This window comes from Antennarius striatus, chromosome 2 (genome assembly GCF_040054535.1).
Source record: "Antennarius striatus isolate MH-2024 chromosome 2, ASM4005453v1, whole genome shotgun sequence".
Taxonomy (NCBI): domain Eukaryota; kingdom Metazoa; phylum Chordata; class Actinopteri; order Lophiiformes; family Antennariidae; genus Antennarius; species Antennarius striatus.
This window is the reverse complement of record NC_090777.1, coordinates 20,464,726-20,479,844: the sequence shown is the minus strand read 5'-3', so window position 1 is coordinate 20,479,844 and position 15,119 is coordinate 20,464,726. Positions and strand designations below refer to the sequence as shown.

Here is a 15,119-nt window from a genome sequence, read left to right as displayed (position 1 = left end):
GTTGCCAGGGGGTATGACCACATGTCCTTACATTACAAAAAAACACCTAAAGCGGAACATATGTTTAAGGTCTTCACAGCTTTTTTGTTGTCAGAGCCGTCAATAAGCTGTATATATTGTTCAACATCTTTAAGAAAATAAATAAAATTAGGTTTCTGCAGCACTATTTCAATGCGTGAGGAGACGCTTCCTATGACGTCACCAGCAGTCAGCCAATGAGAGGCCGCGTTCTCACATCTCTGAACGTGATGCCGAAGAATGTAAATCTGTGCGGCGACTTTTTTTCTTTTTTTTTTTTGCGACGCACAAACGGAACGACTTTCGACAGAAAATGGTATGTCAAGCGGTTATGAGCGGTTGTAATGACATGGCTGACAGACACAGCGGGCTGCTGTGGTTTCAGAACCGGGACATGTGAAGGAGTTGAAAGCATTGTCGTGCTCACAAATGACTGACCCCCCCCCCCCCCCAGCGAAGGTAAATAATACGCACCGCACAGATAAATAAATAAACACATTTACACGTAGAAACGCCGCTATTTTCTTTGTGTAATCACATGACAATAAGATGTCAAAATCATGGATAATGTTGGGAGAACTCACATGGGTAGATGCGTGTCGCTGACATCGCTTTCAGTTTCTTAGGTAGAATGTAATAAAACGCAACGGGGTGCCGCTTAATTTTATTTATACTCACAATAAAAGCGAAGCAGCATAGATAGAGGAGCTCAGTCGCGTCGATTCCTACCAAAACCAAGTCTCGTCACGTTAATGATTAACATCAGCCACAGAGTCGGGGTCTTTCACCTCATCCAGAAGCAGAACCGACTCCACTGAAAACACGTTGGATGCGTCACATGGACCTGAAGTTAAGTCAAAGTCTGACAAAGGGGCTTTCTCAAGCCCTCACATCAAAATGATAACCTGAATCCACATGTTAAGTAACGTCTCCATCAACCTGTCATAAAGCTGAGTAAAAGAAGACGTGAATTACATTTAGACATTCCTGGAGCGCCTCCTCAGATCAGTAGATTAAATCACCTTAGTGAATATCTGCAGTAAAGTCACACATCTACTTTTCATTAGGTTCACAGAGTCTGATGGCTTAGTGTCAAGTTTAGACTGATTTCCAGCCTCGTAAGATATGCCCTGTGACTTTCCTTTAAAAGTTAATTTTAAAAAGATTTAAATCTAGCAGTCGGACATCGTGGATCTAAATATGTTGATCATAAATGTTCAATCAAATTGAAACCATATCTCATCCTATGCGTTGTACATTTTAAAAAAAACATGTCTTTTGACAGGTGCTTGAAATTTTAACAAAAGTCATCTTTAAATCCTTTAAATCAGGGGTGTCAAAGTGAAATAAACGGAGGGTCAAAAAAACAGATTTGCTACAAGCCGAGGGCCAGACTGGTTCAATGTTTATTAAAACATATTGAAATGAACATAGTCTATTGGACCAATACATAACACAGTGTATATTATTTAATGATTACATAAATAAAGCAATATTTTGTTCTGGCTCTGTCAGTAATTCAAGGGGGAAACCTTTTTCAACAGGCAAACAGCAAAAAAAGTAAAAGTCCTTCAAAAAACAAAATATGTTCCTCAATATTAAGATAAATGCATGAATGAAATTGCATGCAGTATAAACTGAAAATACATTATTTTGCATGTGTTATTGCATGAACAATAATAATATTGTGCATATACAATAATAATGCATTATTGTACAAAAAAACAATTTTTTAAAAATTATTGTGCTGATCTACAATCCTACCAATCACTTCTTTCAAATAGTAAAATTAAAAATAAAGTCAAATCACTTGTATACTTTCTCATGGTTCTTATCTGCAATTTTACCATTCAACTGAAATAAATATAAATAAATAAAATACCAAAATCTATAGCACTCAGACAAAACAATACGTCCTTCAAAGACACACCATGTCTTGTAGAAACAAATGTAAAAATGTAACTGATTTTAAACCTGAAAATACGTTACTGCTGTGTGAGGCTGACCCTGAAATTTGATGGTGTCTCATCTTTCGTACAAGTTCATGAATGTTCGGGGTCAGGCTCTGAGTTGAGGAAATCCTCAGGATTGAGTGAAGGTGTTTATCAGTCAGACGGCTCCTGTGTGACGTTTTGGTCAGCTTCATCAGAGAGAAATGTTGTTTACACACGTCTGTGCTACAAAACATAGAGGGCATCCGAGCAGCTTGAACGCGCAGCCGGGGCATTGTGTCGGGGATGAAACGTGCAAACTTAGCAGAAGATACACAGGTTTACCTTTTACCAGGTTTACCTTTTACCTCTTTGAACATAAATTCTCACTCCCAACTGGCTTGAGACCCCCTGGTCTCAGCGTCCATCTTCCTTTTAGCCAGTTTTGAGGATGGGGAGTGGCTAAATTCAACCTCCGCTCTGACTGCTGATTAACATCCACCCATACATTGTCATGACCGCTTCATCCTCTGTTGCGGGTCACATGAAGCTGGAGCCTATCCCAGCTGGCCTATTGCGTGAGGCGGGGGAAACTCTGGGCCAATGCACTGTGGAGCCACACAGAGACACAGACAACCACACACACACTCATTCCTATGGTCAATTTGGGACCAGTCAATCAACCTGAAGTGCATGTTTTTGGAGATAGGAGGAAACTGGAGAACCCGGAGAGAACCCACGCAGACACGCTTAGAACATGCAAACTCTACACAGAGCGAGACGTGAATCCGGAACCGCCTTGCTGCGCGGCGACAGCGCTACCCACTGCGCCACCATGCCTCTGTGATGATGAACATTGAAACCAAAAGCCTGCTTGTTGCACTTCAGGGACTTCTGCTACCATTGCATTGTGGGGAATGTAGTTTGGATGCGTGCTAAACACTAGCAGGCCGATGTAGCCTGCGGGCCGGTTCTAATAGTAATTAAAAATCATCTGGCGGGCCATAAATAATTTGCCATGGAAATCCTTCATGACTGACTGGAAAGTCAGGTGTCCAGAAACCTGCAGTTGTATAACTGAACAAAAACAAGTGATCGTTTTAAATACACAATATAATGGAAATGTCAGCGTGGATTTCATTATTGCATAATTGTGGTGTAGAGCAAGAGTTCATTATTGCATGAGTCGGTTATTGCACAGCAGATGGTGGCTGTTACGACAGAAAGGCCAGCATGGGTTTTAACTTTTCCCGAGGTTCTGTGAAGTCTAACGGCTGCAAGAAGGTTGTCTTAAAAGATTCAGACAAAAAGGAGACACTCCTCACAACTGACTGGTGCTGCAACGTTTGACGCCTTCTATCGCATCGGGCAGAGGGGGTCATCTGTGTTTGGGGACTAATACAGCTTATTGTCCAGGTGCACAGCCAGATATCTACTCCTGCACCACCTTCATGTCCATCCCAATTAATGTTTACTGCTTGAATACTGGGTTTAGACTTGAATTCTACTACCATCTTCTTTGTTATGGGGTACTGTATTCAAATAGAGGCATTTCTCGTCACAGACACAGTTTTTTTTATTTATACACAGTTCAAAATCATGCACTAAAAAAAATAAAGCACAATGTCAAAAATTAGGCACATGTGTGGTTTGTCAGGAAATGATCCTGTTATCTTGTGTTCCCATGCAAACTTGCTTTAACTGGGATGCAGAGGTGTCAAAGACTCACAATGAAGATCTCCAGCTCCAAATGGACCTTCTGCCTGGGCTTCTTGGTGGGAGCCTGCAGCATCTATTTCCTCCTGCACCAGATGTGGTTTGAGAAGAGCTACCTCATGTTGACAGAGTCTCTGAAAGAAGCCAAAGAAGTGGTGGAGAGCTCTACAACATGGAGTAAGGAGGGAGCTGCTATGTTCAACCTGTTTCACCCTCAGCATACAGGTTTTTAACTCCTTTTCATTTTAAACTGATTGGATACAGAGAAGTCCTGGTGCATATTTAGTTCTCACCAGTTAGCATTTATGTATTGCACTCTTTGCTGTGTCTTTCTAGATGGAGACAGCCGCGTAGCAGACATGTTGTACCAGAAGGTACGTGTTCTTTGTTGGGTGATGACGGGGCCATATAACCTGCAGAGCCGAGCTCACCATGTCAGGGCCACCTGGAGTCGCCACTGCAACGTGGTGGTGTTCATGAGCTCTGTGGAGGACCCTGACTTTCCTACTGTGGGCCTGGGTACTAAGGAGGGACGTGACCAGCTCTACTGGAAGACCATTCGGGCCTTCCATTATGTCTACGAGCATCATGCAGATGACGCAGATTGGTTCTTAAAAGCAGACGATGACACCTATGTCGTGGTGGACAACCTGCGTTGGATTCTGTCCAACCACACACCTGAAGAGGCCATTTATTTTGGCAAACGCTTCAAACCTTACACCAAGCAAGGCTACATGAGTGGTGGGGCAGGCTATGTGCTGAGCAAAGAGGCCCTCAAAAGATTTGTGGAGGGCTTTCGGACCAAGGTTTGCACACACACCACCCCTGTGGAGGACTTAGCTCTTGGACAGTGTTTAGAGAAGATGGGCGTTCAGGCAGGGGACTCCAGAGATACTTTGCATCGAGAAACTTTCCACCCATTTGTGCCAGAGCACCACCTAACCAGCAAGTTCTCCAAGAGTTTCTGGTACTGGAGCTATTGCTACTACCCCATTGTTGAGGCAAGTCTCTTCAGTTGAAATTACAATATGTCTGTAAGACCGGTAGGTGGAGGTTTGTCCTGGAAAGGAGAGGAATGATGGTAAGACAGAGTACATGTGTGTGACTGAGAGGGACCCAAGTGGAAGAGTGAGGTTACAAGGAGAAGAGATCAAGAAGGTGGAGGATTTTAAGTAATTAGGGTCAACAGTCCAGTGCAATGGAGAGTGGAAAAGAGGTGAAGAAGTGTGTACAGGCAGGATGGTATTGGTGGAGGAAAATGTCAGGTGTGATTTTAGTTTCAGCTAAAATGAATGGAAGGTTGTACAAAACTGGTGAGACCAGCGATGTTGTTTGGTCTAGAGACAGTGTCACTGAGGAAAAGACAGGAGACAGAGCTGGAGGTAGCAGAGATGAAGATGCTGAGGTTCTCTTTAGGAGTGACCAGAATGGATAGGATCAGGAATGAGTAAATCAGAGGGTACATCACATGTAAGAGGTTTTGGAGATAAAGTCAGAGAGGCCAGACTGAGATGGTTTGGACATGTCCAGAGGAGAGATAGTGAATATTTTGGTAGAAGGATGCTGAGTTTTGAACTGCCAGACAGGAGGCCTAGAGGAAGCCCAAAGAGGAGGTTTATGGATGTAGTGAAAGAGAACATGAAGGTAGTTGGTGTGAGAGAAGAGGATGCAGAAGACAGGGTTAGATGGAGGCAACTGATTCACTGTGGCGACCTCTGAAGGGAAAAGCCGAAAGGAAAAGAAGAAGATTGGGAAAACCACAGATTGGTTTATGGAGTTCATAAACAAACCTGTGGTTTATGGCTCTGTGATTAGACGGGCATCCTCTTTAGTGGATTAGCCTTAATGGAAAGAGTCAAGTCAGGTGAAGAGGACATACAGTCAAAGGGTTGAACCTGCTGAAGATCCTTTAATAACATTAGTGTACACCTGTAGTTCAAGCAAGAGAATTACCCTTTTATTTTGAAATGGACTCACAGAAGGTGTGTGTGGTTTACAGGAAGGAATGTACAACATACAATTTATTTAGCTTTTAAGGAATGAGAAAAATAGGTGTTCCTGCAAATGTCTTATTATGGAGATAACTAAAAATTAAAAAGATTATCTGGCACTTTTAAAATCCGTATCTGACCCGTGCACAGAGCGAGTTAATTGAAATAAATATGAGTTTGTTTTAAGGAAGATGATTGCAGCTGTGGCAATATCCTTCCAACAAAAGGAAAATTGGTCAATTTGACGCTGATGATGCAAATAATTTATCGTGCTTTGTCATTAAAATGAGAGGGGTCCATTACTGATATTGTCACACATGATCTTCCAATGTGTGGAGCTGCTTTGCCCTCCTGCTTTGAAAGAGAAACAAGAGCACAAATCTACTTTACTCACACTAATTATATTATTTCATGACACAATGAAATTTAAATTTCTGAATTCAGAACTATCAGTATATTAAAATAACAATATGATAAAAGAACACACAGATATGGCAAGCAGCATACTTAATGTGGCAAGTAAGCATACCGCGTATACTTACCTCTGCCAAGGGGGCTTTTATCGGTGTTTGTGTGTGTGTGTTTTAGCAGAATATGGTAAGGTTCTGAATTAATTTCAGAGAAAGATAGCCTACTGTGAGGAATAAAATGGTTACAGATTGAAGCAAATTTACACATTTGACTGCAGAATTGACTGATCAATGAGGTTTTATTTTAACTTTTGTAGAGAGGTGGAGTCAGACTGTCCTTCTAGTCCTCTTATTTTACTGTAGGAGAAGACCAAAGCCAACAGTGATTGGTGTTCATTACTCAATAGATCCTTTATTGTAAAGTCTTGATACTTCATACTTGTATCCCACCATAAATGAGTCATTCTACAGAGCAATTTTCATAAAGATCAACATGGGCACTTGATCTTAATTACATCCACTGTCGTCCGACTGCTTACATGTATTAGCTTATGGCTGAAAATGTGCTCTGACAAATGCTCCATTAGTCCGCTCCATTAGTCTTATTTGAGTGACTTGTTAAATACAACTGTCCAGGTGGAAATACCTTTTATATGAACGTTGCAGCAGATGTGGTGTAAGCTTCGAACTGAGTGCCATAAACAGGAGAGGTATTGGCATGCCCGTACTTGATCCAAGTAATTGTAATGACTTGTGTGTTCTGGTCCTCATGCCCAATAGCACTGCTAGTCGATTGAAAAATGGAGTGGATTAGTATCTCATAATTCCGTTTGCGAACAAATTGCTCCCACTTGAATATCTCTTATATTAAATTCTCTTTCTCTATTTAATAGAAAATGTTGAAAGCAAGCTTTCAAAGCCCTCGTCACTAAACAGTTATTTTTGTGTGATGTGTGTGTGATACCTACATCTTTATATCCCTGTGTTATTCATTTTCAGGGTTCACAGTGCTGCTCTGACCTGGCCGTGTCTTTCCATTACGTAGAAGCAGAGCTGATGTACACTCTGGAGTACTACACCTATCACCTGAGAGCGTACGGGTACACACCACGCTATCGACCCCCCTTAGGTCAAGGCTTGAGACTTGGTCCACTCAATGGGACAATCACGACACCAGCACTTAAACAGATTCAAGAGGTGACGAAAACAAGGAGTCACACGACATCAGCCTTCTCTGTTTGTAACAATGAAACTAAAGAGGAGACAAATTTAGAGAAGCAAGGGAGCATGATCTAAAGTCTGTCATCACTGAGAACAGGATCAGGTAACCAAGCAGACACAGCTGAGTCAGTGGATCAACTGGGCTTGATTGATCATCATTTGTATAAAAAGTCGTATTACCCTCAACAGTATGTTGACTCTCATCACAATATATTCTAGCTAATAAACTGTAAGAGCTCACAGGTTTGATGGGACGCAGTAGCAGCTCTGAATGGCTATTTGTTTTGCCAAGATTAATATTTGGATTACCTTAATGAGATTTCAAATAATCAACATCTGATTTTAAGACTTAATGTTACACAGTTGAACAAATGTGTGCTTGGAGCAATGCAGGAAGAAAATGAAATAAGCCTTTTTACAAGTTTGTGATCTGAGCCAGTATAGCCGTAGATATTTTATTAAATGTTTTTTTTCATTTATTATTTAATGACAAAGAGAAGCAAAATACAATTTTGTCAGATCTTCAAAATATTTATCCTTTTTTTTTTGTCTTTGGACTTCCTGAAACCACAAGTTGAGTAACTGAAATTGCTGCATTTTTTCTATTGAAACAATATTTTTGATCTTCAGCAGTTAATTAATGAAGACTCAGTCATGTTTGTGTCAGTAAGAAATACAACAGCTGTGCTGTTTTTTTATTTTAATTTGATATGTTTTATAGAAGTGGTTACTTGACATCTGTGATTCTGTTTGAGAACACTGTAGGTTCTGCAGAGCATAAATTACACACAACTCAGACAAATCCTTTTGGTCAAATCATTTTGTCGACATTGTTAACATTGAAGCAGGTGTGATTTAATGTTAATGTATGCAGAGGAGCCAAGTTTGAAGAATCCATCAAACAGCTGCAGGAAAATGTGCCGTTGCTTTGAATGAATAAATTATTTATAAAAAAATTGTTTTATTTCTGAACTTTGAAGAAAATAAATAACATGATAAACGAATGGGACATATCAGCAGTCAGTTCTATTTTTGTTTTGTTGTCAGACAAGCAACTATAATCTATGTACAATAGTTGATGATAAGCCAGTTAGCAGGTTTATATCGTTGTCATATCGTTCAGCTGTCTCCAACAGACATTTAAGTCATGTTTGTCTTCTTGGTGAGTTTCTGTCTTCATCACAGAGAAAATCGTTTCAATCCAAATGTCTACAGCCCCTGAAGAAACCTGCAAAAAAACACACCATGTACAATAGTATCATTCTCATACTTTTTATATTAAATGTATTAAATAACTGTTAAGGCACAAAGACCACATTTTTATTAGAAGTGAAAAGATATATTAATCTAAAATTGTCAGGTTGGGTTAAACACGAAAGACAGAAATTTAAGAATTTTCCATTTTATTGGTCAATTTTGAATTCCTAGGTTAAGGGTTGATATCGTTTTCATAAAATACTGAGTGAAAAAGACAGGGGACTTACCTCAGCCTGCACTTGTTAAGAAAAATGCCTCTCCTCTCTGGATACTCTCTCCTCCAAGAACCATTATCTGTGAGAGCAGATATTACAGGAGTCCAATAAAGATATGTTTCTGTGTGACGAATACCAGGGAAAACTTCAATCTGAATCTGAATATCCATGGAGGTCAGCGGGTGTATTACTAGTTGAGACACTCACCAGGCTCTGAGTTTCTTCTTCCCATGAGACCAACAAAAATGTCATGCATTTCCCCTGATGAGCAAAACGACAACCGTTAACTTCTGTGTTTTATGATGTCTTAAAAAATTTCAGGAATGCCATACCTGCTAAATCACAAGACTTACTTTTTTGTGGTGCCTGTACAGCATTTTCATCTGATTGAAATGAGATAAAATGACATTTTTAAAAATGTAATTAAGTACAGGTGCATCGAAGAAAACAAAATAGTTCTAAAGATAAGATATTTTTCTTAAATAAATGGCCAAATCTAAGAAATGAACGATTTAGAACACCAAAATGTCTCTGCGTATGTTGTTCATATGGTGGTGGTGGTGATGATGATGATGATGATGATGATGAGCATTATCAGAAACTCATTAATGGAATAGGATTACTCACCGGCATTTCTTCTGCCCATCAGTCCCACAAAGCTATCGTAATCAAAATCGCTGTACCTCTTCAGAACGTTCTGCTTGACGTTGGCCAAACCAACGGCCTCTTTCTATTAAAAGAAGAAAACAAATGAGTCTCTTTTCAAAGGTTGAATGTCATCCCGGTTATTAGGCAAAAGGAAACCTACATCTGAAGTTGACCTGCGCGCTCCGGGCTCCTCGCATCTTGACTGGCTGTATCGAAGTTTCATGATGAGGAAAACGGTCACCAGTATCAAACCTCTCCTCATTTTTAAGACACCACCTGTGCGAATATTCATGGTTAACTTGTTTTATTTGTTTTCTTCTTCGTGGTACACGTCATAACTGACAATCACATTTAATGAAGGAACTAGTTGTTGCGTAAAAACCTGCTGCGTAATCGGTGCGTAAAAAGCGCGCCGTGTAAGGTTCGAAAAAATATAATCTATTATCAATTTTCAATTGAATTAACAAACTATCTTATTATTTTCTTGCATGTATCAAACACCCGAAAAACAGTGAAAATAATAATATGCTGTTCTCTGGTATTAAGGCATAAAAACCTTAAATTCAATACATCTCAACAGATGAAAAACATATCTGTGTATTTTCTCTGAAGCATCTTAATGATTTTCTTTACCTGTTTTCTGACGCGTAGATAATTTGCTTGGGTCCGTTCCGTGCGACCGGCTGCCGAGTAAAGTGATGCTGCAGTGAGATCCGGTCAGGATAAATGAGGCGTCCACACTTTGGAGTAATAAATAGTCGCTGGTTACACGCGTAAAGCCAATCAGCAGCTGCAGCGTAGGTGGGGTATCACTTCTTATATCACGTTGTGCCGATGGCATCGTGGCGCACTCATTGATGTACACCCCTCCCAACGCACTCCTGTACCACCATGCTCAAAATCACAAAGAAGCAATTTTACGTCAAAAAACGTCACGAGGACACAGGTTCATAATCGCAAACCCCTCTTAAAGACGAGAATTTAAAAAATAAATTAAAAAAATTTAGGCCCCAGGTGGCTTTGTGTGAGAACTGAACTGGCACTAAGCAAAATTATGTTCCACCCTCTGATCAGGCTTAACTTGTGTATTCCAAGTACAGAACTCTATCTATCAATTGCCACTATCCAGGCTCACCTCTTCCTGAAGGTCCCTTTCCTCTGATTGACCCATGGACAAGATGGCAGTCAACATGCTAATCCTTTTAGGAAGCAATTATATAGATAGCAGCTGCCTCTGCATGTCACTTTTCAAGACCGATGCTGTATGAAGCTTGATCTGGCACACCTCTGTGTTTACTGCTCATCATCCATTCATACAAAGAATATGTAATGAAAACAAACACTTTCAGTGCTGGACAGGTTTTATTTAAAAAAAAGAAAAGAAAAAAAGAACTACGAATATAAAAATATAAATAAAATATAATCTATTGTTTTGGTACTTCAAATATTTCCTATTGAAAAATGAATTACTATTTTATCAATATCAGTACAACAGGCAGATTGGAAATCCACAGGTGTGTTTTTTAGACAGACAAATTTTGACAGCAGTGACATCGTGAGTTGCACAGGATTAAGAGGGTCACATTTCCAGGATTCTTTGCAGAGTTCTGACATGTAGTAAAATGACAAGTATGTCCTCTAACTTCAGGATTAGCGCTGGTCATCTGACTATTAGTAAATTGATTCCTAGCTGTCACCACATCTCAAACTGTCATTGGCTAAGAATTTGAATTCCCAATTGTTCCAGAACAGGTCAGTACTGTGCATGGCAGCCTCGGCCATCAGTATATGAGGGTATAGTCTCATGTGTGAATATTGCAAAGGTATAGTAAAGCAATGTGAAGAGTCTTTTGGTTGTATAAATGTTGATAAATTTATTTGATTTTTTTATGAACTTTATTAATACCCAAATTGGGAATATCCATTTACCCTCAACCCACCAGTGCTTATATACATATTTCAACACATTAACCACAGAGAAATGCTATATAATTTAGTTTCTCTTGCATTATAATCAGGATATTTCAAAATTTCATATAAAATCACCACAGTAAATCCTAAAATGATCTGTGTCCCAAAAAGCATTTTACATTCATCATTTGCATTCGGAAACAACTCAAATTCAACAACTCATATAATTTCTGTTGAAATTACACATGCAATTACACTTGTGGTGGTGTTTATACTCACTTTTGGAATACTAACAAGCATGAATATTTCAAAGTTTAAGATCAGACGCATGAAACTGGCAGGGGTTTCTGCTGCAGGTATCAATCTCTGTGGCCACTGGAGACCAAGGCTTGATATAGGAGGGCATGACACCAACAACAAAGCTCCTGGCCAGCAGTGCCTTTCACAAGAGATTAACACTGTTATGTTTTAGTAATGACTTCCCATTTCCATATTTGTCCTGATCCTGTATGTAGTTGTGTGGTGATGAGGTGAAGGGATTGTTGCAGTGCAGGGGTTCAGGATGGGAGATCTGACAGAAGTGGGGAAGTCGTTAATTGAATTTCTACATTATTGATGAGTGTGTGTTTTTTTTTATCCCTCTTGGTAATCAAAGCAGCCCTGTTTTTGGAATAGCAGAGTGCACAAGGGAAGAGTGCCGGGGGCTGTTAATTCACTACATTCCATAACAGGGGAAGTTTCTCATTCAGTTGCAAGGCAGTTGGAAATTGAGTCAGATGTGCTGTAGGGCTAGGTGGACATTCTGTAATACATCACCAACAGTCCCTGTGCACAGCTGAAGAATATGATATCCACCTTTGGCTGTATTTCTTTGGATGTCATTCATTTATGGCACCTGACTCAGAGTGAGAACACTCTAGGCATGAGCTACTCAGAGCAGTTGACAGATGTGACGCTAGTAGGACAAAAGATTGCTGTAAAATGTCAAAGTGGCATTCAAGGGGAGACAGAAGTCAAATGTCAAAAAGACAACTAATATCATATGAAGCTGAATGGATGAATCATGGTCCTCTTCAGCTGTCTCTCAAACATTTATAAGCCAATGTAGAATCAGTTGTCTAAATATCAGCATATTCATTCATATATGTCCCCTAGTTTAACAGTGTTATTCCGTAATTTTTGTCCTCTCTTACATATTTCAATACACCAGTTGACTGGGCAAGGAGAACCTTGATGCAGGATGTATATTAACATAGAAACAAACAATATTTTAAAACTATTAAGCGTTTGTGTGAGTACTTAACGTAATGTTTATTTCCGTTACTGAAATCTCTGCAATTTCTATGATTCTCCATAGGCAAAAAAAAAAAAAAAGATCATACAAGCCTTAAAACATAGTGTGGTTGGTCAGTTTTTTGATGTCCAACTATAAAGATATCAAAATACAGTGACATGCAACTGTGAAGTTAGGTCGTAGATGAGAGCATCACTTACAGCCCGGAGAGTCATCACACTGTTACTCTTCTCATGTATCTCTAATGGAGCTGCCAATCAACCACTTGTACAGGCTTTCATGGCCTTGGAGAAAGACGTTAAACTCAGTACCACCCGGGAATTGAGAGGGGAGAGTGATGTGACAGCCCGTGCATGTGAGAGATGTTATGAAAGAAAGAGTGCCCAGAGAAGAGACAGAAAAAGACACTCTGGGGTGACACAAAATAGAGGGTGAGACAGCAAGTATGCAGAAGAATTAACAGTGTAGATTGATCTATTTGTATTAAGGTTGAAGTTGGATGCACAGCTTGGAATCTCTGGTCAATAAGTCCAAAGGGGATTCTGCATGTGTGGACGCAATAATACGAAAACAGCCCTTCACTCACTCAGTGGACTCATCCCTGCTGTTCACTCTTGCTTGTGGCGACACGGAGACTAAAATAAGCAGATCAAGATGATTCCAGGCCTCTCCACAGTAGATCATATGCCACGCCTGTCAATAATTGAGTTAATGGGCTCAAATCTAACGGGCGGATTTAAGTTAAATTTAGGTTCCAGTCCCCTTTATACCTGTCCTCGGGCATGCAAAATGATTTTGATAGGCACATTTTTTGTTCCACCCACTCGTTCCCGATCTTTGACTTGCAAGGTCCTAAAATGTCAATCTCATCTAAATGATAATTTCAAGTTGGTTTCTTCATGACTGAAAAGTCTATTTACATTAGACCAAAATTCAATGGGTGTGTAAAACATTGATATGCAGTGTTGCAATCATTTTTTTTAGTGTTTTCTAAAAAGCCTGTAAAAGTGTTTCTACTTATCAAACGTTTTTTGCCCACTTTAATCTTCTCTCAGTGATGACGGTTGGTACCGAGGCCTTTGGAGAAAAATGGGACTCTTTGATGCTGTTCTGGTTCTTGAATCTCGCTTTTAGATTGGACTGTTATAGGTGTCTTGTAACAATATTGGCTATTTTCTACTCATCACACAGTGCAAATACTCTAGAAAATGCATTGGAATCATGTGCCTCACAGAGGCCAGCAGTGGGTACTGTCTGCATTTTTCTACATGCACTGTAGTTGAAAAAATTAGGGCAATCAAATGCTTGTATTGATTTTCTGCAGTGGTGTGTTTTCATAGGTCTCACATAGTCGTGGGTCGGCTGCCGCTGTGTTTTGAATTTTTGTTAATAACCGCATACATGATATTTGCATATGTTATTTGCAGAGGAGTGCTGTACTTTTCCTCCTATAGTTGGATGTAATATGCGCTCACTGCTGATTTTATTACATCCCGCGAAGGGGACTTATTGCCATCAGCATTGCAGGTGATCCCACCCACCCCTCTCACAGCCTTTTCAGCCTGCTGCCATCAGGTAGGAGACTGCAGAGTCTGCGGGCCAGAACCAGCAGGCTCAAGGACAGTTCTTTCACCAGGCGGTCAGGAGGCTCAACTCCCTCCCTGCTCTGCCCCCTGCCACAACCCTGAACTCTACCCTCACTCTGCCCTGCCCTCCCCCCAGCAACTGACTACCTATCTCTCCCTCCCCTGTCAACTCAGGGACTGCGCACACGTCACTTCCCCTACGGGATTAAAGAGTGTATAGAGATGTTTACCATCCCTTGTGTTTCGTCTCATACTTTGTGCTCTACTGTCTGATGTACTGCCTGTGTTGTACTGTCTGTGTTGTAGTGCTTGTTGTTCTGCCTGTGTTGTACTGCCTGTTGTACTGTCTGTGTTGTAGTGCCTGTTTACCGTGGGTCAGAGAGGACTGCAATTTCATCTGTGCTGTATGTCATGCATATACGGTACACTTCACAATAAAGCTGACTTTGACTTTGAAATGATTGCTGGATTTTTACACATCTGTTTAGAGGTTGCAGAGAGAAGCACCTCAACAATGGTGTAATTAACATGAACAAGATAAAGAAGAAATTAAAGCAAACATACAGTAGTTGACCAATGGCACGTGGAGAAGCCCTTAAACTTCAGTCAGTCAGTCTTCTTCAGATTACCACCGCTATATCCACTGCAGCGGGTCACGGGGAGCCGGAGCCTATCTCGGTGGCATAGGGCATGAGGCGGGGGACACTCCGGGCACGACGCCAGTGCAACGCGGAGCCACACACAGAGACATACAACCATGCACACACACACTCATTCCTGCGGGCAATTTGGAACGGCCAATCAACCTGAAGCGCATGCTTTTGGTTTGGAGGTGGGAGGAAGCTGGAGAACCCGGAGAAAACCCACGCAGACACAGGGAGAGCATGTGAACTCCGCACAGAGCGGGTCCGTCGTGTTGTG

General features: G+C 40.6%; 2 protein-coding genes across 3 annotated transcripts; one reads left to right on the top strand and one right to left on the bottom strand.

Moving 5' to 3' along the window:
- Positions 1-5: 5 nt before the first annotated feature.
- Positions 6-8,332, top strand: c1galt1la (core 1 synthase, glycoprotein-N-acetylgalactosamine 3-beta-galactosyltransferase 1, like a). The gene is made up of 4 exons (XM_068326006.1): positions 6-477; positions 3,662-3,890; positions 4,002-4,666; positions 7,066-8,332. The coding sequence occupies exons 1-4, from the start codon at positions 448-450 to the stop codon at positions 7,360-7,362; spliced, it is 1,221 nt and encodes a 406-aa protein (XP_068182107.1). The 5' UTR covers positions 6-447; the 3' UTR covers positions 7,363-8,332.
- Positions 8,333-8,380: 48 nt separating this feature from the next.
- tac3a (tachykinin precursor 3a) lies at positions 8,381-10,102 on the bottom strand. 2 transcript variants are annotated; one of them, XM_068326026.1, is made up of 7 exons: positions 10,041-10,102; positions 9,568-9,683; positions 9,387-9,489; positions 9,113-9,142; positions 8,967-9,020; positions 8,772-8,838; positions 8,381-8,515 (listed from the first exon to the last, which is right to left on the bottom strand). In XM_068326026.1, the coding sequence occupies exons 2-7, from the start codon at positions 9,667-9,669 to the stop codon at positions 8,497-8,499; spliced, it is 375 nt and encodes a 124-aa protein (XP_068182127.1). In that variant the 5' UTR covers positions 9,670-9,683; positions 10,041-10,102; the 3' UTR covers positions 8,381-8,496. The 2 variants fall into 2 exon arrangements, with proteins under 2 accessions (XP_068182127.1, XP_068182120.1); XM_068326019.1 differs by lacking the exon at positions 10,041-10,102 and having other exon boundaries at positions 9,568-9,719.
- Positions 10,103-15,119: the final 5,017 nt, after the last annotated feature.

Coding starts and splice junctions, on each gene's coding strand:
- c1galt1la (XM_068326006.1), top strand. CDS start 448: ATGACTGACCCCCCCCCCCCCCCAGCGAAG. Junction 478..3,661: donor CCCCCCCCCCCCCAGCGAAG/GTAAATAATACG, acceptor ACTGGGATGCAG/AGGTGTCAAAGACTCACAAT. Junction 3,891..4,001: donor GTTTCACCCTCAGCATACAG/GTTTTTAACTCC, acceptor GTGTCTTTCTAG/ATGGAGACAGCCGCGTAGCA.
- tac3a (XM_068326019.1), bottom strand. CDS start 9,699: ATGAATATTCGCACAGGTGGTGTCTTAAAAATGAGGAGAGGTTTGATA. Junction 9,143..9,386: donor GATGGGCAGAAGAAATGCCG/GTGAGTAATCCT, acceptor CATTTCAATCAG/ATGAAAATGCTGTACAGGCA. Junction 9,021..9,112: donor TGTACAGGCACCACAAAAAA/GTAAGTCTTGTG, acceptor TTTGCTCATCAG/GGGAAATGCATGACATTTTT.